Source organism: Rattus rattus, chromosome 8, assembly GCF_011064425.1.
Source record: "Rattus rattus isolate New Zealand chromosome 8, Rrattus_CSIRO_v1, whole genome shotgun sequence".
Classification (NCBI taxonomy): domain Eukaryota; kingdom Metazoa; phylum Chordata; class Mammalia; order Rodentia; family Muridae; genus Rattus; species Rattus rattus.
Window position 1 is genome coordinate 48,650,810 of NC_046161.1, and position 21,706 is coordinate 48,672,515.

Genomic DNA, 21,706 nt, shown 5'->3' on the forward strand with positions numbered 1-21,706 from the left:
ATTCTCTGCTGCATTCTATTTTTACTAGTGTCTAGCTTTTTCTCTTTTCAACCCGTCTCTGTAAAACTCTCTGGGTAAAACTCTCTCCTCTCTCTTCTGCAAGGCTCTCTCCTATAGCTTCCCTTTCCTCTCTCCTCTCCTGGGAGTTGGGCAGATCCTATCTGTCAAATCTTTCTCTGATTCAGCACTTTGTCTGCCACTCAATAGACATCCCGTTCAAACATGGGCGCTTCCTTCTACAAACTAACTTTACCCTCATTCATTTTTTTGGGGATTAAAGATGTGCACTAAATCATTTCTGTATTCCCACTGGAGGGATTTAAAGTGTGTGCTGGGTTGGGGATTTAGCTCAGTGGTAGAGTGCTTGCCTAGCAAGCGCAAGGCCCTGGGTTCGGTCCCCAGCTCTGGAAAAAAAAGAAAAAAAAAAGTGTGTGCTAAGGTTGAGCCATACCACAGCTAGAAAAAGGTGTTCCCAGTAAACAACAGAGTCTCAGAGTTCACCAGTGTGATCAAATATCCTGTTACAAAATTTCTTTGTGTAGCTCTGGCTGTCCTGAAACTAGCTTTGTATGCCAGGTTGGTCTCTAAGGCAGATCCAACTGCCTTGCCTCCTGAGAGCTGGGATTAAAGGCCTGCACCACCACTTCCAGTTTGCAAACTCCGATTTCTCAGTATTCCTGTCCTCAACATTCGAACCTTAACATTTTAACATTCCTTTTAACTCATGGTTTTTACCATGTTGAAACATGGAAATTGGGGTAATCTAAACCTGTGTTTGCTGGCCTTAGTTACTTATATTTGGCCAGAATAAACCCTCTTATTCTTTTTCAAGGTGAAAACACACACACACACACACACACACACACGCACACACACGCACACACACGCACACACATGTGAGAGAGAGCATTACATGGCTTCAGGCCAGGTATTCTTACCTTAGTTTTTGAGACAGACTCTCCCACTAAACTTGGGACTCATCATTTCAGCTAGACTGGCTGGCAAATGCAGCAGGACCCACCTAGCTCTGGATTTTCATTGCTGGGGTTATAGATACTCACTCTTTCCTGACTCTACATGGATTCTGGGTATTGAATTCAGGTCCTCATGCTTTTGAAACAAGCGCCTAACCCACTGGGCCATCTCCCCAGTCCAAGAGCTGTGTTTTCTGAATTTACTTTATGCAAACATTTCCATTTACTAAAAACTTCAGATTGTACATTTACATCAAGTACTTCTTAAAAGATGTGTTTATTTTATGTATATGAATGTTTTGTCTGCATGTAGGTGTGTATATTGTATTGGTATCTGGTGCCGGTGAGGGAAGTTACTGGATCCTATACCTGGAGCTCAGATGGTGGTGCACCATCATGTGGGTGCTGGGAACTGAATTTGGGTCCTCTGTAAGTCTAATACATGCTTTTAACCTCTGAGCAACATTGAGAGTATTTTATATTTAAATTGTACTTCAGTTAAGCTATTAAAAATTAAAAATGGGCCAGATGATTGTGGAACACGCCTTTAATCTCAGCTCTCCGGATGCAGAGGCAGGCAGATCTCTGTGGGTTTGAGGCCAGCCTGGTCTACAGAGTGAGTTCCAGGATAGTCGAGGCTATGCAGAGAAACCCTGTCTCGAAAAACCAAAAAAAGTAAATATCAAGTTAGGCGTGGTAATGCATGCCTACAGTCCCTGCACTTGGGAACAAGAGGCAAGAAATGAGGAAACCCCAGCTGTGGAGGGTTCAAACCCAGCCTCAGCTACAGTCAGTTTGAAACTCCATGATACGGTCTTTAAGAAACAAAACAAACCGATGTTTGGAATAAGTAAAATATTTGTCTCAGTGGGATTAAAAAGTTTTCAGGGGCACATTATCCCCCCAAATAAAGAAGGCTGATGGGCCCCTAATAGGTTGGAAACAAAATACTTCATCCAAACAGCTACTCAATGAATGAAGCGGGGAAGGGGAGGGGAGAGGTGGCTTCCGGATCGCAGCTGGACCCGCTGTCACGTCATCAAAAGATTAAGGCGATGATTGGTCAGCTAGCGGCAGCTGTGCAGCGGGGTCCGGAGCCGGCGTTGAGCGAAGCAAAGACCCGAGCTAGGGGCGGGGCCACGCGGAGTCCCGGGGCGGGGCCGTGCGGGGCGGGCTTGGGGCGCCGGCTACGCGCATGCGCCCTGGTGTTGCCGCTGTCGCCGCGGTGAGGGAAGTGGACACGATGGCCGGGTCCGCGTGGGTGTCCAAGGTGAGCGCTACAGGGCAGCAAGCTCGCGGACGAGCGGGGAGAGTAGGCTATGATCTCGCTTCATGGATGGCGGAGGCGAGCACCCGGAGGTGGCTCATGGCCCGCGGGGAGGGTTTCGCGGAATGTGGCCGGCCCGCCGAGTGTGGCTAGCCCTGAGCTGGGACAGCCGCGCCGGGCGGGGACGGCGTCAAGGTCAAGGCGGCCCGTACTGCTCCCGGTGTCCCCCCCAGGTCTCCTCCAGGATAGGAGCACAGGCCTCGCCCGGAGCCCCTGAGGGTCACAGAGAGGCTGCCTAGGCCCTACGGCCCTGTCACCTGCAAGTCTCGGGGCAGCACGCCCAGGTCGCCCCTCCCTGATCTCTCAGCCTTTGACCGGATAAAGGCTAGGCGCGAGAGGTTTTTCGAGGTGAGGGAATCCCGGGCCGTTCGGCTAGCCAGATTTTTCTCCTTTTCGGAACTCTTCCTAGTGATGCCTGATGCCCTGGTAGGTATTCCTCCTTCAGAGGACACGGGCATCATGCTCCTTGGAATTACACTCTGAACATTCAGGAAGACCTCAGCATCGTCCTTTCACCTTCTGCTGTTGGGAACCCTGCGTTCTGAGGCTCTCTAGTTCTCCCTGTTCAGGTACTAGAGTTGGAAGGCGCCTCAGGTTACATATGCAATCTTTTTCGTTTCCTGGTGGAGCTGACCCGTCCCCGAAGACAAACTTGCTCAAGGTCTTACAGGAGATTATTGTCATCTTTGAGAGAAACCCGAGCATCCTGATTTTAAGTTCCCTTCTGTCTACCCAGTGGCCAAGGTCACTTTAGCTAATTACGGTTATAGTACTGACCAGGCCCTAGGTTATCTGACGCCATTGTGGGTAGTTCCCTAGAAGTCTGCTATAAGCAATGCAAATTTTTAAATAAAATTTGGTATCCTCCCCCCTTCCTTTAAGTTTAAAGAGAGGTTTGGGGATACACTATTGTTTACTAATAATTCAATTAAGGGGGTCTTAGTTTTAAATTCTGACAAAGCCATTCACCAGTTGTGTGCCCTATGCAAATTATTTATTGTCTGTGAGCCCACCTGTAAGATACCTGTACTGTGTCCCAGTTATTTGTGCATGAAAGCACCTAGCCCATGTCGGACATGAAAACCCGGAGTTCTCCAAGCTCTTGATACAGCTGTCTTGGCAGTTGTCAAGCAGACAGTGGTTCTTGGACATCAGTAACTAGGCTTTTTTGTCCAGTGCCTAGAGTCTTTTTTGTCACTGCTTTCAGACCCCCCTTTGCCTGAGATGCTGTTAGGTCACATTGGTTTTAAAGGTGTAGCAACAAGTCAGTACTTCAGTGTCAGGGCTCGTACACACTACCTGATCCATGTTGTTAGGTACAGCTAGCCTTCAGGGGAGGGACTAAATAAAGATACCTGGTCAAGAGTGTGCTGGGAAATTGGTTTTTCCTTTAGCCCTGTAAGAAAAAAATCTACAAGAGTTCAGAAACTATTGGCGGTAGGGTAAGAAGATGTTCCCCTGGGATTTGATTGCCTGTGTGACCTTTGGTAGAGTGGTTCAGTCTCTCAAGGGATTAGGGCCTCAGAAGGGGCTCGTGAGGCTAACTGGGGTCATGAAGAACCAGGCTTCCTTTCAAGGCTTTGTTTTGTTGGAGACTGTGTCTCAACTAGTCTAGCTGAGGCTGTATGCAAGGCTGACCTTGAACTCCTGATCTTCCTACTTCCACCATCTCCCTAGTTCTGGAATTAAGAGTTGTGAGCCACCACACCCAGTGCCCATTAAAGTTTTATTTGTTTCTTAAAAAAAAAAAAAAAGGTCAATTGCAGATCATAGATGTTCCCCACAGAGAAAGTGAAGGTCTTAGAGGTTTTCCAGGTTCCAAAGACTATGATAAGCCTTGGTTTACTTCCTGCACAGTATCTCCGGGTTTTGGTTGGAATATGAAGGTAAAAAGGAAGTAAGGAGTCACAAGGTTAAGGTGATCCAGAGCCTGGAATCAAGGACATGAAGCTAAGCTAGGTCCTTTTTCCTGGAAACTAATCTCCTTGGGTTTTACAAGTGTATTACAAAGTAACAGACTGTGTGTGCTGGGAACTTCTCTTTGAATGGACTTTGTCAGTGCATTACTTCAGTCCAAGATCACAGTTCCCATGGAACTGTGGGAAACACTGGCTCTTAGACGACAGTCATTACAGGAATGGAAGTAGAGGGGGAACTCAGCTACACGTAGGATTGAGAATGGCTTGTTTTTTAAGGGATTTATCAACTCTAAGAAGGCAGTACCAGGCACTGTAGATACAGTAGCAGATAAATCATAGTTTACTTATTGTTGTGGTACTGGGCCTTGACCCTGGTGGCAAGGGGTACTGTACTACTGAGCTATATCCTCAGCCCCTTTCTTTCCCTCCATTTTTAATTTTAAGATCTATCTCAGTAAATTACCCAGGTTGACCTTAAACTCACTCTGTAGGCCAGTGCAGCAGGCTTGAATTTTGTTGGTTTGTTTTCTATTTTTTTGAGATGGTTTCGATCCATAGCCTTGGCTGGCCTAGAACTCAGAGAATTCCCTGCCGTGCTACCACACCTGGCTCTCCTCTGTTCAGTACACTGGCCTCCCTGGAACCTGAGAAGCTGTGCATTGGGTTATAGGTTCCATATGCTCTGTGCTCGTTTCCATTCATTCCCTTTGGGTCTTTTTGTTACCCCAAAACAAAAAGCATAGACTCTGCATAGAATACTCTTCCAGATCTTCCAGGGCACATGGGATGTGCCTTCCACGTGCTGGCTGAGATTAAAGATGTGCACTACCACTGCCTGGCTGGCCTCTTCAGTCCTCCTTCTTTAGCCTCACAACTACCTGTGCTTACAAGCATAGGGCTGGGAAAAAGAAAAAGCACATGTCTCCTTGCTCTTGCGTCTAACATGAAAAGTTACATTAATTTTTTTTTTAACCAAATTTGAGTGCTTTGGTCTGTGTACCCAATTATTTGTTTTTATTTTATTGTAATAAGACTTTGTATCATTTCTGAAGGACTGAGCTATTACATCTGTAATAGCTTTTTCTTTGAGTCAGGGTCTCACTGTGTAGCCTAGCACTCACTATGTAGACCAGGCTAACCCCAAACTCAAAGAAATTTACCAAGTGCTAGGTATACATCATGACACTTAGCTAAAGTTGGAAATGCCCTTTAAAACATGTACATATGCTAGTGGCTATCGGGAATAAATATTAATGTTGATGTCTTTGAGTGGTAGGATTGTTGGGTTTATTGGGTGACTTATTTTCCTTTTTTTATATCATTTTGTATTCTCAAAAAATTAATAAAATACAAATAACATAAGTAAAAGTAATAACTCTATTGCTGTGCTACCAGAAGAACTAAATAAAATATTTTGTGAGCCAGGAGGTGTTGCTGCTTGTCTTTAATCCCAGCATTCAGGAGGTAGAGGCAGGCGGATCTCTATGAATTCAAGGCCAGCCTGGTCTACAGAGTGACTTCTAAGATAGCCAGGGATACACAGGAACTTGAGACATTGACATCACTACTGCTAATAAACTATCTTCAGTTTAGTATAAACTATATTAATATTCCCAAAAGAATTGACATATGACTGACTCAGAAGTCCTGAGTTACCCCTATCCCTGCCCCCCACTTTTGTCAGTACATGCTAGGCAGGTGGTCTGCCTCTGAGCTATGTCCCCAACCTTCCTTATTTTTTGAGATATGGTCTCATTAAGTTGTTGTTGCTGGTCTTGAGGATTCCGCACAGCCCAGACAGGCCTTGAACTTGGAACCTCCTGCCTTGGTTTACTGAGTGACTGGGATCACAGTTCTTCTATTAGGCCAGGAAAGATTATTCCTGTTTTGCTGATTGGTTACTGGAGAGATGGCATATATATTAATTTTAGAAAGAACTCAGTAATTTGCTGATTGGTCACTTTGCTCTTAGACAGTTCCCTGGTCTTTCCCTTCTATCTACAGAATTAGTTCAGGAGGAGTCATACCCTGTGTTTCTTAAGGGCTGTGCCGCTTTAAATCTAGTGAAATTTTTCTTAAAGCATGTGGCATCCTCTGGTAGTCAAGAGTATTAACAAAAGGTTTGAATAAAAAAGCATAGTTTCATTTCATCTTCTAAGTCTTTTGACAATTTACATTTATAAACTCAATTTCAAAAATACCAAAAAGCTTTCAAAATCTTTAGTGCTGAGATTGGGGAACTGGCGCAGTCTGTAAAGTGCTAATCCTGCAAGCATGATGACCTGAATTCACATTTCCTGTACCTACATAAAAACAAATAAACCAAAAAACTGGGTGGCAGCACGTGCCTGTGATTCCAGCATTAACGAGGCTGAGACAGGAGGATCCTTGGAGCTCACTAGCCAAGTCTTCTTAAATTGGTGAGCTCCTCTGTCAAAAACTAAGAGAAGAGGTAGATATCCAGTGTGCACCTCTGATTTTCACAGACATGCACACATGTGCATATACACACTTATTACCACATATGCCTACACAAACCCCCAAAGAAAGAAAAAGTACAGAATTTCAGTCTAGGGGTTTCAAGTCTGAGCAGGTCAGCCCCATTGAGCTAATAATATTTGAGATAATATTCCTGGAAACTCTCCAAGTTCAAAACAAAACAAAACAAACAAACAAACAAACAAATCCAGTTTTTCCATCTCCCCCCACCCCAATCAAAAATATCAGAAATGACTCAAGTATTCAGCTGTGAGTTCTGTGTGTAACATTTCTCTGTTGATATTAATGTAGGTCTCTCGGCTGCTGGGTGCCTTCCACAACACAAAACAGGTGACAAGAGGTTTTGCTGGTGGTGTGAGTATAATTATGTCTTTTATTTTTTCCTTTTAGAAGTTTCTCAAGAAAGATGCTCAAATACATTTATTACTTAGCATTCCATCTTTGTTTATTTAAAACTAAAGGGAATTGGCCACACGTCTAATGTATACTAAAAATATTGGCAGACAAATACACAGATCTCTTTGTCATTTTCCTACTTACGAGGAGTCTGTTACATTTGGCTATGTAAGCTTCTCCCATTAATATCTTCAAGGAACCATGATAAAAATAGAAGTTACCCAGAGCCTGTTACTTGATTTTATAATATCACTGGTGTCTTAAGACCCTTAGGGGTTTTATTTTTTCAAAAACAAGTGCAAGTTGAGAGAAAATTGTTGAGAAGCTTCAAAAACCTGCCCTGCATTTTTGTTTTCTTCCCTAGAAACAGGAGATTGGTTACCAGCTCTGAACACCATGTGCTTCTGTGGGCCCTGCAGTCTTACACTCTCCTTGTGTAGTCTGTAGACCCCATGTAGTGGATCATCACCTAGTGCTCTTTAACCTGCTGCTTTTGGACCTCCTGGCTCTAGAATCCTATGCTTGAGAAGCTGATGTCACATTTTTGGAGCATTCCAAGACTGTGTGTCAGTGACTTCCTATTTATTATTTTTCCCCTTTTTTATAGCATCTGATTTGTTTTTTATAATTCCCTCATTCCTATACTCCCACATGATATTTTATGTCATGAGGAATTGAAGAGACTATAGTATATTCCTCCTCCTATTTGCTCTCTGTTCTGGAGAAGAAAAGTAGCTTCCCAGATGACATTAGCTGTGGGAGAACAGGAAGAAGGAGCCTGTGACCCTGCTTATGCCAGAATGCAGATACGAACTCAGAGCAGTTGAATGTCTGCACAAGACCCAGGCAAGCCCAAACCAGACTAAATCCCAGCATGGAAGGGGGGTGTTGAGAACAAAAACCCACCTCTAGCTGCAGAGTGATTGGCAAGTATTAGCTGTTGGGAGAGGGAAAGTCTGTTTTCTCTAATTAGAGTAGAATCCTGGTCAAATGACGGTGCTCCACTGGAAATCCACATGTTCAAAAATATTTGAGCATTACAAATTGGTCTTGAGTAAAAAGAAAAAAAAAGGACACAAAGTTAGGTGGGTAGGGAAGGAGGAGGTGTGTCTGGAAAGACTTGCAAGGAGGTGAACGTGATCACAGCACACTGTATGGAATTCTTAGAGAACTAATACAGTTTTTAAAAATGCAGAATAAGGCTTGCACTTCACGCTCAAGACTAGCCATGCCAATATTTCAAACCCATTCTGGAGCTGGACCTGGTGGTGCCAGTCTGTTATCTCAGCTACTCCGGAGGCTGAAGCAGGAGGATAAAAAATACAGGGCCTGCTGGGCTTCAGAGTGTCTTAAAATACAAAGTAAGAAGGACTAGGGATGTAACTGTTTACGTGCCTAGCATGCCCATGACCCCAAGTTCATCCTTAGCACCAGAGTGAATAGAAGAAAAAGAAAAACCTAGCACATTCTGGAAGTTGGTGAGACAGTCATGGCTCTCTGCTGGTATTTAACCTTTAGGCTACCGATTCTTAAAATCTATATTAGCCTGGTCAATGAGGTCATTTTGAAAGAAATAAAGAAGGTGTATTTTGTTTTAAAAAAAGATTGATTTAGCCAATATATAAAACTTGAGAAACAGTTAGTCAACCCGTCCAGGTGTCATTATAAGGCAGAGGACCAGGGAAAGTTGAATTAATGATTAAAACAAATTAATTTATGATTTAAAAATATTTTTTATTAACTTTGAGAATTTCATACATGTGTACAGTGTACTTTAATTGTACTTATCTTACTCTTCCCTTTCAATTAATAAAGTTTTTAAAACCTAGTTGAAGCACTGAAACTATATGGTAGGTAAAATGCAGTTCCCAGTGAAGAGGGGTCTGAATGAGTTTTCAGATCCTCTCATCTTTTCTTGTGGCATGTTTTATTTCCTGCGTTTGAAATGCTCACTCACTGTTGTTCAGAGCATTTGGAACAAGTAATTGGTGTGGTACCGTAGACGCATTCACTGTCCACTGGCCCTCGTGGGTCTGACTGACCTCGTCGTTGGCTGCTGTTGACACCCGTACTCACTTAGATCTCAGGACAAAGACAGGTTCATAGAGGAACTGTGGGACCTGGAAGCCCTCAAAAATGAAGTCTGATTTTTCTTGGAGGGTCAAACAGACCTCTAAAGTTCAGGAAACATGTTGGAGTTTTATGAGCCTGACTGTTTCCTAAGAACCTCCCTAAGATTCCACAGACCGGAAGGCTGGGGCTTTCATGAAGAGCTTTCGTGAAGAGCTGAAGTGTCTGTTGTCTTGGAATTTACAGATTTGAGTCAGCTAGTTGTTGACATTTGTCTGAAAAGAAATGCAAATCAGGAAGTGTACTTGGTGGTTTATTTCTGTTTTATTGAGGAACATCATTTGTGTTACTATTTAAATTTCCAAACTCAGTTGAGAGTAGAGTCATGGGGTATCATGGACTTGGTTTCTGCCTCTGTCATGATCACAGTGGGAGGTTTGCTTTCTTTAAAACATTTGGGTCTTTTGGATATACCCTGGGAAAGTGGGTTTCTCTGTAAGCAATACTCTTTTAAAAAAAATAAAAATAAATAAAAACCAGTTCTTACTGTTTTCTTTGACGATTTCTCATATTCAGGTTCAGACAGTAACTCTAATTCCTGGAGATGGAATTGGCCCAGAAATTTCAGCCTCAGTTATGAAGATTTTTGATGCCGCCAAAGTAAGTGTTATTTTTAGGATATTCTACAGAGACTTTATGATCTGTCAGTGTTATTATTAATCTCCACAGTTTTCTACTTAAAAATAAAAAGCCAAGGGCTGGTAAATTGACTCCGTGGGTATAGGCCCTTGCAGCCCAGCCTAATGACCTGAGATTGGTTACCAGCTCCCACGTGGTGCAAGGAGGAGACGTTTTCCCTCTGTCTCTGACCTCCACAAACACTGTGGCACCCACACCTGCACACACTCTGTGTGCACAGAAATAAGTGAATAAAGGAAATTATTTCGAAGCTGCGTGTGGCTGTCCAGACCTTTATCCCAGCACTTGGCAAGCAGAGACAGGCAAATCTCTGTGAGTTCAAGGCCAGCTTTGGCTACACAGTAAATTCCAGACCAGCCTGGTGAGACTGTCCAAAGCCCAAGATAGTTGTTTTATCTGCTTACTTCTTTTTAAGTTTTATTTTTTTGCATGTGTGTTTTGCCTGCATGGCAGGTGCCTTTGGAAGCCAGAAGCAGGCGTCAGGTCCCCTACAAGTGAAGTTGCAGATGATTGTGAGCTTCCAGGAGGTGGAGGAGATTAAACTGTGGGTCCTCTTTAAGAGCAACAGATCTAACCCCTAACCATCTCCCCAGGCCCTGTTTACTTTTGAGACAGTCTTGCTCCGAAACCTGGGCTGGTCTCAGTCTAGAATTTAATGTGCAGCTCAGGCTGGCCTTGAGTTTGTAGTGTTCTTGTGCCAGCCTTTTGAGAGCCACTGCTGTCTGTCACTGCCAGAGTGGATGGTCGAACTCCCACACTGGTGTGTGTTATTTATTCCATAATCAAAATTGCACTCCAGTACTCGTGGTGCTTTCAGCCCTCGTGCTCACTCACCTGCCTCATTGTGACTTCTGGAGCAGTGCTTCAGAATTTCTACAGGTGATCTTGAAAGAAAGAATTGCAAGCAAGGTCTGCGTCATTTCCTCTGCTCTCTGTCTAGTTCTGTGCAGTGTGCTGGGTACCAAATGTCAGCTCTCATCTGCAGGGTGGAGGGGGAGGGAAGGAACTGGTGTCTTGTTCTCTAGACAGCTTTACCAAGATATAATTCCCATGCTGTTCAAATCACTCATTAGAATTGTATGATCTAGGGCTGGAGAGATGGCTCAGGGGATAAAGTGCTTGCTTGCTGTGCAAGTATGAGGACCTGAGTTCAGGTCCCATCACCCAGCTGGATGGTGTCTGTAATCCCAGTGCTCCTATTGCCAGAGGGGAGGCAGAGGTAGGAGAGCCTCCGGAAGTCTGCAGACCAGTTAGCCTGGTATACACAGCAGCAGACAGCAAGAGACCCTGTCTCTAACAAGGTGGACGATGAGAACCAACAGCAAAGATGACCCCTAACCTCTACATATTCACTGTGACACAAAAAAGGGATCTGAAGAGGAACGAACATCTAGTCCAATGATTTTAGTATATTCAGAGTTGTGAGCCATCGACATAGTCTTAATTCAGAACAATTTTATCACCAAAAAAGATAGCCCATAACCCATAGCAGTCATTCTAGGTTCTTTTCCCCTTGCCCACCCCTAATCCCCCAATTCCTAGCACCAGGCAATCATTTGCTTTTTCTTTATTGATTTGCTGACTTGTCCATATCAGTAGACTCTTAACGAGGCTCCTCCATGTATCAGTGCTATGAATCATTTCTGTGAACCTTATCTCTCCACTTCTTATGCTAATCTAATTATAGCCACCCTAAGAGTCCTTGTGAAGAAAATAAATGAGCAGGTGGCTGCTGGGTGTGACGACTGGGCCAGGGTAGTGCACATTCCCTTTGGGCGCCTTAGTGAGCATCACTTCAGCATGTCAGGATCTTGAAGGACACATTCTTACTGTGTATGGACACTAGTTGTATCCAGTCTTGATGAACTTTCACTGTGGTCTCACTGTCAGTAATTTGAAGTCCGTCCAGTTCACTGTGCTGATGTGTGGCTTCTAGGCACCTATTCAGTGGGAGGAGCGGAACGTCACAGCGATTCAAGGACCAGGAGGAAAGTGGATGATCCCTCCAGAAGCCAAAGAGTCCATGGATAAGAACAAGATGGGCTTGAAAGGTACAGTGGGGAGGAGCTATGGTTGATTCTAGGCGCCATATTTTGAGAATACATGCATCCAGCCAAATACAGTCTATCAAAAGTGAGGACCTCCTTTCATGAAGTATCCATTGTTTTAAGGTACTTGATTTATTTAGTAAATGTTTATGTTTTTGAGATAGTTTCACAGTATTTCTTTCTTTTAACTTGAGATTCTTCATGCCTCAGCCTTCTGAGTGCTGTAATTATAGGCATTCATCTCTAGAAGCTGGCTTGCTTGCCTGCCTGCTTGCCTGCCTGCTTGCCTGCCTGCCTGCCTGCCTGCCTGCCTGCCTGCCTGCCTGCCTGCCTGCCTGCCTGCCTGCCTGCCTCCTTCCTTCCTTCCTTCCTTCCTTCCTTCCTTCCTTCCTTCCTTCCTTCCTTCCTTCCTTCCTTCCTTCCTTCCTTCCTTCCTTTGCTCTATTCTGGAGCTATCTTCTTGGCCTGAGAATGTTGTTTCTTATTTGGGACATTTGTTTGAAAACTCTAGTAAAAACATTAAAGTCTCTCTGGCTAATACCAACTTTACTCTGTCTGTTATTTCCAGCTCCATTTACCTCTCATCCGATTTTTAATGCTTTTGTTATTTTAATATATGCCTAAGGCCATGATTTGGAATAGTTAGCATTTGGTGCAGGTTTTAAAACCATGCTCAGATCCATGTTTTAATCTCATCTTTAGGAAGCCACTGGCTGGTGAGCTTAGGCTACCCCTGTTTGTAAATGTCCCTCTCGGGTGCTGGGTCCTCAGAAGTTCTCAAGACAGGAACTACAGTTCACAGTCCAGAAAGTTCCCTAGGATGTGTTCCTCCCCTTGGGTCTGAAGGCAGACCACAGATTACAGGAGCCACGTTGGTTAGTAGGTTCCCTGTCTTTTTTACAGGCCCACTGAAGACCCCAATAGCAGCTGGCCATCCATCTATGAATCTGTTGCTTCGTAAGACATTTGATCTTTATGCCAATGTCCGGCCATGTATCTCAATTGAAGGTTACAAAACCCCTTACACAGATGTAAATATTGTCACCATCCGAGAGAACACGGAAGGAGAATACAGTGGAATTGAGCATGTGGTATGTTCATCTCAGAGATTTTTGTTTTGGTTTGTTTGTTTGTTTGTTTGTTTGGGAGAGGTTTTGTAGTTTTAGAAGGTGCTTTTTTGTTTTTCTTGTTTTGAAATGGAGTCTCTAAGCCATGAGTGTTCTGGAACTCACTATGTAGAACAGGCTGGTCCCAAATTCATAGGATCTGCCTGCTCTGCTTCCCTGGTACTGGGATTAAAGACCTGTGCTTTCCCACCTGCTTCAGAGATGTTTTTATTCCCTATGAGATTCCCTTCTGTGCATTTTAGGCACTTGTTCCAATTCTCAATTAAAATACCTCCCAAAGACAGGTCGGTGTCCCCTCTGTGAGGAGTTGCTGGGTGTTTGTTTTGGTGCTGTGGATCTCTGGCTGACTACGCAAATAAACGGGAGGAAGAACCTGGCCTGTTATTGTTGGGGTATAGGCCTGGTATAAACTTGGGAATTTGCCTTCTACAGTTTGTGTGTCCTTGCCTGGTGCCCGTCTCTTGTCGGTCACTGTATAGCAGGGCTTGCTACGCCTGTCTCACTGACTGCAGGCTGCCACAGTAGTGCGCTCTGTGCTCTGAAACTTGCTGGTACCAAAGGGTTGCCATGTCCCTCCCGTGAAGCATGGCGTGCTCTCTTTCAGATCGTCGATGGGGTTGTGCAGAGCATCAAGCTCATCACTGAAGGAGCAAGCAAACGCATTGCCGAGTTTGCCTTTGAGTACGCGCGGAACAACCACAGGAGCAATGTCACGGCTGTGCACAAGGCCAACATCATGTGAGTCCCAAGAGGCCCAGGACTTGCTTTGGTGTGGGGATGGAGCTCCCAGGACTTAGTTTCCAGTTTGTTCTCTGAGTCCCAGAATGTGGAAAAGAACTGTGTACCAACCAGACTGGCATGTTCTCCTTTGGAACCTACTGGGGAGATGCTAGGGACAAATGAAGAGCCAGGAGTTCAGGTCCTGGGAGCTAAGGGGGCCGAGCTGTCAGAAGGAAGCTAGAGGAAGTCGGTCAGGCTAGCTGAGGCCACACAGTTCATATTTCCAAGTGGGAGAGCAGGGGTGTTTTCTCAAGTGCTGTGTACTCTGGGGCTTAAAATAGAACAGATGCTGTCAGGAGTGTTTCTCTGACATTTCAGGTTCTCACGCTCAGTCTATTAAAGGCTCCTCGACTGGACAAAGACACAGCTTTCCTAACCTAAGGAAGACCTCTATAGTAGTAAACAATTTAACTAGCAGTTACCCTCCTAAAGCAGTTTTCCTGTGAGCCTGTGCATGGTCCACATGTGCCTACACTCCAGCACTTGGTGTTTAAGGCCAGCCTTAGCTCCATAGCAAGTGCAGGGCCACCTGAGCTGCTTGAGGCTCTGTCTCAAAAGAAAAAAAAAATAAGTATTTCTTAGTTCTTGGTGGATAATGCTTCAAAAATCTAGTCTTCTCTATTGCAAAAAAACTATCTCATGTCTCTATGCTTCTTTTTTGTTTTTTGTTGTTTTTTTTTTTTCTAGACAGGGTTTCTCTGTATACCCCTGGCTGTCCTGAAATTCACTCTGTAGACCAGGCTGGCTTCTGCCTCAGATCTGCCTTCTTCTGCCTCCTGGTGCTGAGATTAAAGGCATGTGCCAATAACACCTGGCATAGCTTACACTTTTGTACATCTATAATTACATGAAACATTTTCAATTTCCAATTTATTAGCTGTCCAAGAAATAATTCTATTGTAATTGAAACCAGATGTTCTGGATTCTGGAACTGAACCTTGTTTGTTGGTTTTGTTTTTTTTTTTTTTTTTTTTGGTTCTTTTTTTTTTTTTGGGGCTGGGGTTCGAACCCAGGGCCTTGCGCTTCCTAGGCAAGCGCCCTACCCCTGAGCTAAATCCCCAACCCCGTGTTGGTTTTGTTTTGTTTTGGTTTTGAGATGGGGTTTCACTCTGTAGCCCTGTCTGACTTAGAACTATAGACATCCACCTACTTCTGCCTCCTGGTGCTAGGGTTAGAGGCGTGTGCTGCTGTGCTGCCCTGCTGCCACGCCAGGCTTTTCTTTCTTAAACAACTATGTGTGTGTACAAGTATGTGTGCATGTGTCCAGTGGACGGACAACTCTAGGTGTCATCCTTAGGAACAATGGCTACCTTTTGTGAGACAGGGTCTCTCACTGGCCTGGAGCTCACTGCTCGGCTCCAGCGATGGTCCAGTGGGTCCAGTGGGTCCAGAGGTCCTTTTGTCTGTATCCCAGCACTGGTATTACAGCTTTTCTGTGGGTGCTGGGGCTCTGAACCTGGCTTTAAGCACTTCAGTAAGCCATCTTCCAGTCCCTTAGAACTTTCTTAAACTTAATTTTCTTCGATTTGACTCTGCTTCATTTTTAACACATCATCTGTTTATTAAATACAGGAGGATGTCAGATGGGCTCTTTCTGCAAAAATGCAGGGAAGTTGCGGAGAACTGTAAAGACATTAAGTTTAATGAGATGTACCTTGACACTGTATGTTTGAATGTAAGTATGTGTCAGTGCCTACTGGTTGTTTCCATGCGCATCCCGTGTATCCGTGGTAGGCAGACTGATTGCTGAGTGCCTACTGTCCTTCCTCGTAGATGGTACAAGACCCGTCCCAGTTCGATGTTCTCGTCATGCCAAATTTATATGGAGACATCCTTAGGTAAGTCTCACTGTGCCCTTTTTAGTTTCGGCCTACAGTTTATTCATACACATTCTAAAGTGAATCATGGCTCTATGTTTTCAGTAGCATGTTTTAAGCTCTTGTGTCTGCCACAAAAGCTGAGCCACATCCAGGGCTAGCTAGACTGGTGGTCATTCCATAATGTTCCCCTCCCTTCCTCCCACCCCTTTGTGCTGAGGCTTGTGCTAAGCTAGTTTGGGCTCCACCCCCAGGCCCAGTCACTACTGACACAATCTCAGACTGACGAAACCTTACAGTAATGGTACTAGGAAGCCCATGTACTCAGTACTTCAGGCCTCAACTGCTGGCATTTTGCCACCTCTTTCTCCTTCATTCCTTCCTTCTACCCCCATGAGATGTTGGGAAATATTGACTTTCTAAGCCCGTCCATCCTTCCTTCTACATATCCCTGTGGTGTTCTGTTGAGAGGTGAAAGCTATTCCTTCTCATAGTCTGACATAGGCCTTAACTGTGGAGCTTTATACAAAGCTTCTGGGCTTGGTTTTTTGTTTGTTTGTTTTGTTTTTAATTGTATTTGTTTTAATTTTTGAGGCAGAGTCTCAGCTTGTGTAGTCTGTTGTCAGTATCCTCTGTGTACTCCTGGGTTTCTGCTTTATTCGTTGGTGAGACCTTCACTGGCTCAGGTTGTCTGCACTGAGCTCGGTGCCTCCTGTCCATGGCTCCTGTGTCCCTGGGACTTGGCCTGCCCATTGACCCTTGCCTAACTGGCACAGTAAAGTGCTCCAGGTCATCTCCATTTCTGACCCTGACGCCTGGAATGAGCCACTTCTCCAAGGAACTCTGCTTCCCTCTAGTGGGGTGTAACATCTAAACACGAAAATCTAAGTGCTGGGTGAATTGCTCTCTTTTTCAAAATGCCCTTTTCTGTCCTCAGTGATCTGTGTGCAGGACTGATTGGAGGTCTTGGTGTGACTCCAAGTGGCAATATTGGAGCCAACGGTGTTGCCATCTTTGAATCGGTAAGGACACTGACCCTGCACAGGATGTCTCCTTGTTTAGCCCACGTTGGCATCAAGCGCATGATCCTTCTTCCTCCACCTCTGGCCTTGGAATTCTAGGCGTGTGCCGTCACTCTTGGCTTTCAGGTTTTTAGGTGTCCCATCTCAGGCCACCCCTTCCCGTCAGTCCCCTGTCTCTCTAGGAGGCTGATTGCTAAAGTTGATCATCCACCTGGTTCTACCCTTGATCACCGTTCGCACTGTCTTCCCTGTCTCCTCAGTCAGTATATATGGTGCTATGTGGGGCCTGTGGCTTCATGGAGTGCCCCGCCCAGATCTCGCCTTTGCACTCCGCCCATACCTGTGCTTTTGCAGCCAGAGCAGCGCTCAGCCTCATTGTTAGGTTTAACTCTGCAGCTTTGCACATTGCCTAGAAAATTAGACTTTATTTTTTATTGTGTCTGTTTTAATTTTTGTGATCTGACCTCAAAATTCTAAGCCTGGCCTAGAATTTGCTATGTAGACTAGGCTGGCCTCAAATTCAGAGATCTGTCGACCTCTGCTTCCCTCAGTGCTAGCATTGAAGTCATGTGTCACCGTGACTTTATAGATAAAGTCTAAAGATATATAGATCTCACTGGAGATCCTCTGGCCTCATGTCTGGCCAGATATTTTTTATGTGTCTTCCTTCACTTTAAAATGTTTTACCAAATTTACTAAAGAATATTAGTGACCCACAATTTTGTTTATGTGTATAATGAACTTATATGGTATGTGTGGGGGGGAATGTGGGGGTGTAAGAGAGGGAGAGACAGACAGACACACACTAGGGATATGTGTGTGTCGTGCTTATATATGTGGAGATCAGAGTGTTGCTTTTTTATTCCCACCTTGAGACGTGGTCTCTGTTTTTTCTGCTGCAAACACCAGGCTTCCTGGCCCACATGCTCCCCAGGACCCACTGTCTCCACCCCTGGCCTCCCTGAGGCACTGAGAACACAGCAGCTTCTGCTTTGTCCAGCTCTTACATGGGCTTTGGAGACTCAGACTTGTGCAGCCAGTGTGGTTTCTTCACCGGGGCCTCTCCGTAATCTGGGCCCACAGTTTTGCCCTTAAAAGTTAGCTTCCATTTCTTCATAGTTTGTGTCATTTCTAAGATCTTTGTCAGTGCTTGCACATAGCAGCTTTCAATAAATAACTTCTCGTTGGCAGAAGGCAGGTGGAGACCTCGGCTCTTCCAGACGGCTGCTTGGCCTTTTCATTTGTGTTGGTGTTGGGGACTGAGCCCAGAACTCGCTACATGCTGGGCATATGACCAGGGTTTCCTCACCCTCTCTCCCTTCTGCTCACTCCGTCTTCTGATGCCGTCACAGGTTCACGGGACAGCCCCAGACATTGCAGGCAAGGACATGGCCAACCCCACGGCCCTGCTGCTCAGTGCTGTGATGATGCTGCGTCACATGGGCCTCTTTGACCACGCAGCAAAAATCGAGGCTGCGTGTTTTGCTACAATTAAGGATGGGAAGGTATCTGTAAATCTAGACAACTGCAAGCTGGTTGAAATGTTTTCCTTCTGTGGAAAGAGAAGAGAGCCCAGGAAGGGTTGATGTTGAGCAGGGGTTTTTGCTTTGCTTTGTTTGGTTGGTTTTTGAGACAGGGTTTCTTTGTGTAGGCTTAGGTTGTCCTATAACTTGCTCTGTAGAGGGGTTGGGGATTTAGCTCAGTGGTAGAGCACTTGCCTAGCAAGCACAAGGCCCTGGGTTCGGTCCCCAGCTCCGAAAGAAAAAAAAAAGCTTGCTCTGTAGACTCACAGGGATCTGCCTTCCTCTACCTCCCAGACCCTGAAACAGATTCTTACTGTACACTCCCTGATGGATCTCGATTGGCTTATTTATGTGCATGTATGCATTTTAGAGGGGACAGTCCACATACTTCCTCTGAAAGAATTAAGGGCACTAATGGGCATCAGAACACAGCAGAAAGAGTGAGAGCCAGAGGCAGGCATAGGCCCACAGAGCTGGACTGCTGTTAGCTCTACAGTCTGCTCAAGCGTTCTTAACATCGTGCCTCGAAACTGGTCCTTTCTGAAAGTCGCAGCTTAGGATTACTTCTTATGGCCAAATACAAGAAATGAAAACATGTTTTTAACAGCCTGACATCACTTTAGAGGGCAGGGACTCTTGCTTATACCAAACCTGTGTTTGGGAATGCTTGACTTACACAGGGTCTCTCTTAATTCTGCAGGATGTAACCACAAGAGGGAATTTAGCGTGCTGATGTCTGTTTGCAGAAAAGAAAACATGAGTTGTTAGAAAACAGATTGGTCGTACTGGAGACTTAGCCTCCTAAAGTGGAGTTAGGAGTTAGCTGTGTAAATGTTTTCATGCTGCTTGCCTGCAAATACCAGAATAGACCTAATATGCCTTACCATCTTTTTTTAGCTTTAAAATTTCCCCACAGACTTTATGTTTAGATTTGCTTCCATTTAACTCTCCGTAGCCAGCCAGTATTTTCTTGGTCAGTAGGTTGAGCAAAGGGGAAATGCTAGAAAACCTTCCTGCTTCTAAGGAGCCTTATCCTTGAGAGAGGTTTCTTAGGGCTCTGTGTATCCAGGCAGCAGTGAGCCCAAGATGCACGGTAGAAGGATTCCTTCCTCAGGAGCTCGGGAAGGATAGGGCTCCACTGACATGCTCCTGTAGTTACATAACAAAGTCCCTCAGCCCACTCATAAGTACTTGTTACACATTTCAAAGCCCTTAAGCATCCAGCCCTCCACTTCCTGGCCTCCTTCCTCCCAGATAACCTGGTTCTCTGCCTCTGCCACCCTTACTGCACTACTCACTCTCTCTCTCTCTCTCTCTCTCTCTCTCTCTCTCTCTCTCTCTCTGCCTCCCTTACTGCCTCCTCTCTCTCTCTCTCTCTCTCTCTCTCTCTCTCTCTCTCTCTCTCTCTCCCTCCTCCTCCCTCCCTCCCTCCCTCTCCCTCCATCCCTCCCTCCCTCCCTCTCTCCCTCTCCCCCTCTCTCTCTCCTCCCAAAGAAAGCCCTGGGCATGACCAGTACATTTCTATATTTCCTCTGCCCTGAACTCTTTCAGGTGTCTCTTATTTAAGTAAGAGCCTTGCCCCTTTACTGCCTTATCTTATTTTAAGACAGGCACAGGCAGGGTCTTGCCATCTACCCCTGGATGGCTTGGAATTCACCATGTAGACCAGGCTGGCTTCAAGTGTGCAAGACTCTTTCCTGCCTCAGCCCCTTAGTGTGGGGGTTATAGCAGTGTACCATTATGCCTGCCACACCTCAAGGTACACACCTCATGGGGCTCCCTAGGCCTCATAGGGTAGGTAGATGGTATGTGTGAACCTCTCTGAATTCAGTAGACTGGTTAGTATCTTGCTTAGTTCCTACTTCACTGAGTGCTTCCAATGTCCTTGCTTTAATTCTGGTGCTGATGGATGTTTATTTCTCTTTCTGTTCTCAGAGCTTAACAAAAGATCTGGGAGGCAACTCAAAGTGCTCTGACTTCACAGAAGAAATCTGTCGTAGAGTAAAAGACTTAGATTAGCACTTCTGCTGGGGATTTGCTGCAGTCCGTCCGTCACTCCAGAGGGATGTCCTGTAATCCTCCTTGAGAGCGCCCACCATTGGTTTGCTTGCTTCCTGACAGAGCACATTTTCAAATCTGGCCTTTTCCTAACAAAACCCTTGCAATGGATGCACATGATGGCCCTAGGCCTTTGTGCAAAGGATTTTCCCAAGTGCTTGTATTTATTGTCTGTCTGGTAAACCTGTTTTGTAAACTATAAGTGAACTGTATCATTTATCATTGTTAACCCATTTTACACCTCAGGCAAAATAATTTTTCCTCAACTGTAAATATTCTGATACAGAATTAAGAGAAGATATTTAACTTTTTAACAAAAGCCCTGGATTTTTGGTTTATGCAAAACAACTGGGAGTAAAACAGGGTTTCAACAATCGCACAAGATAATGTTATTCTAAAAATAGTGGGCACAAAAGAAATTTACTGGGAAAGTTCACAGCAAAAATGATATATTTCTTAAAAATATGGAAGTAAAGATATTTGTCCTATACATGAATTACTACTAATAAAAATGTAAGCTCCAAGAAACCCATAACAAGGGAAGTAATTTTGTTAATATATAGATAATCCTTGTCAAAGCCCCAGATGTTCTGTGTATTTGATTATTTTGTTACTTGAGATTTACTATTTTGGGGGGAAGAGCTCTCAGACAGGGAGATCACTCCTCTTCACTACACTAATCATCAGCAGTTGTCAGTCAGAGGAGCCAGCCACTGCAGATTCCCTCCCACATGACCACACTCCAGCCAGGGCTGCAGGTGACCCTGGAAAGGCCTGGCTGCCCCTTCACTTCCTAAAGCAAGCGTCACTGCCCTGTGCCTCAGTAGTACCCGTTAAAGACTTAATTGCAGAGGTGGGGCTACTCAATCCAAACTGACACAAATCAGGCCAAGCTGGGGCCTGTGTAGCCAGCTTCTGACCATCAGTTTCTGCCCCTCCCTACCCCGCCCCTGTCCCTTCCCACAGCCTCTGCACCACAGCATGAAAATACCCTTCGGCCCATACCAAAGGCAAGCTGTTTCCCTTAGCCCTTGTACTAGTTTGCAAACCCATGGCTTTGCATAATGTACCCTGGCCACAAGGGGATTTCTTAACAACAGATACCCATGTCTGGGTCATTTTTTAAAGCTTTTATTTGGACTCACAATCATCTCTGTATTTTACTTTACAACCGCCGCTTTCCCTGTCTTACTGGATTGTTCTGGTTACCAGTGGCTTTGGGTCCACAGTAATAAAGAACTTAAGAACTGACTGAGGTGTTGGCGTTCGCTGCCTGTTTCCTGGTCGGGTACCTTAGGGCATTTTGGCTTAGCTCATAATAGGTGGTAGTAAAGTGGCTGCTTCTACCGGACGCCATCCTGCACCTTTGCAGGCCACTCATGATGTACTAATGCTACTAAGGCTCTGAGTTAACCGTTCATGTTCTGTCCCACCTGTCATTGACAAA

The 21,706-nt window shown here is 45.0% G+C and overlaps 1 protein-coding gene across 2 annotated transcripts; it reads left to right on the forward strand.

The window, feature by feature from the left end:
* Positions 1 to 2,145: 2,145 nt before the first annotated feature.
* Idh3a (isocitrate dehydrogenase (NAD(+)) 3 catalytic subunit alpha) lies at positions 2,146 to 21,509 on the forward strand. Of its 2 annotated transcripts, none has more exons than XM_032911557.1 (11): positions 2,146 to 2,244; positions 7,011 to 7,073; positions 9,762 to 9,845; positions 11,821 to 11,935; positions 12,836 to 13,023; positions 13,664 to 13,797; positions 15,412 to 15,514; positions 15,613 to 15,677; positions 16,594 to 16,678; positions 18,031 to 18,183; positions 20,137 to 21,509. In XM_032911557.1, exons 1-11 carry the CDS (start codon positions 2,170 to 2,172, stop codon positions 20,218 to 20,220), a joined length of 1,149 nt encoding a protein of 382 aa, XP_032767448.1. In that variant the 5' UTR covers positions 2,146 to 2,169; the 3' UTR covers positions 20,221 to 21,509. The 2 variants fall into 2 exon arrangements, with proteins under 2 accessions (XP_032767448.1, XP_032767449.1); XM_032911558.1 differs by having other exon boundaries at positions 2,169 to 2,244; positions 7,011 to 7,049.
* The last annotated feature ends 197 nt before the right edge of the window (positions 21,510 to 21,706 follow it).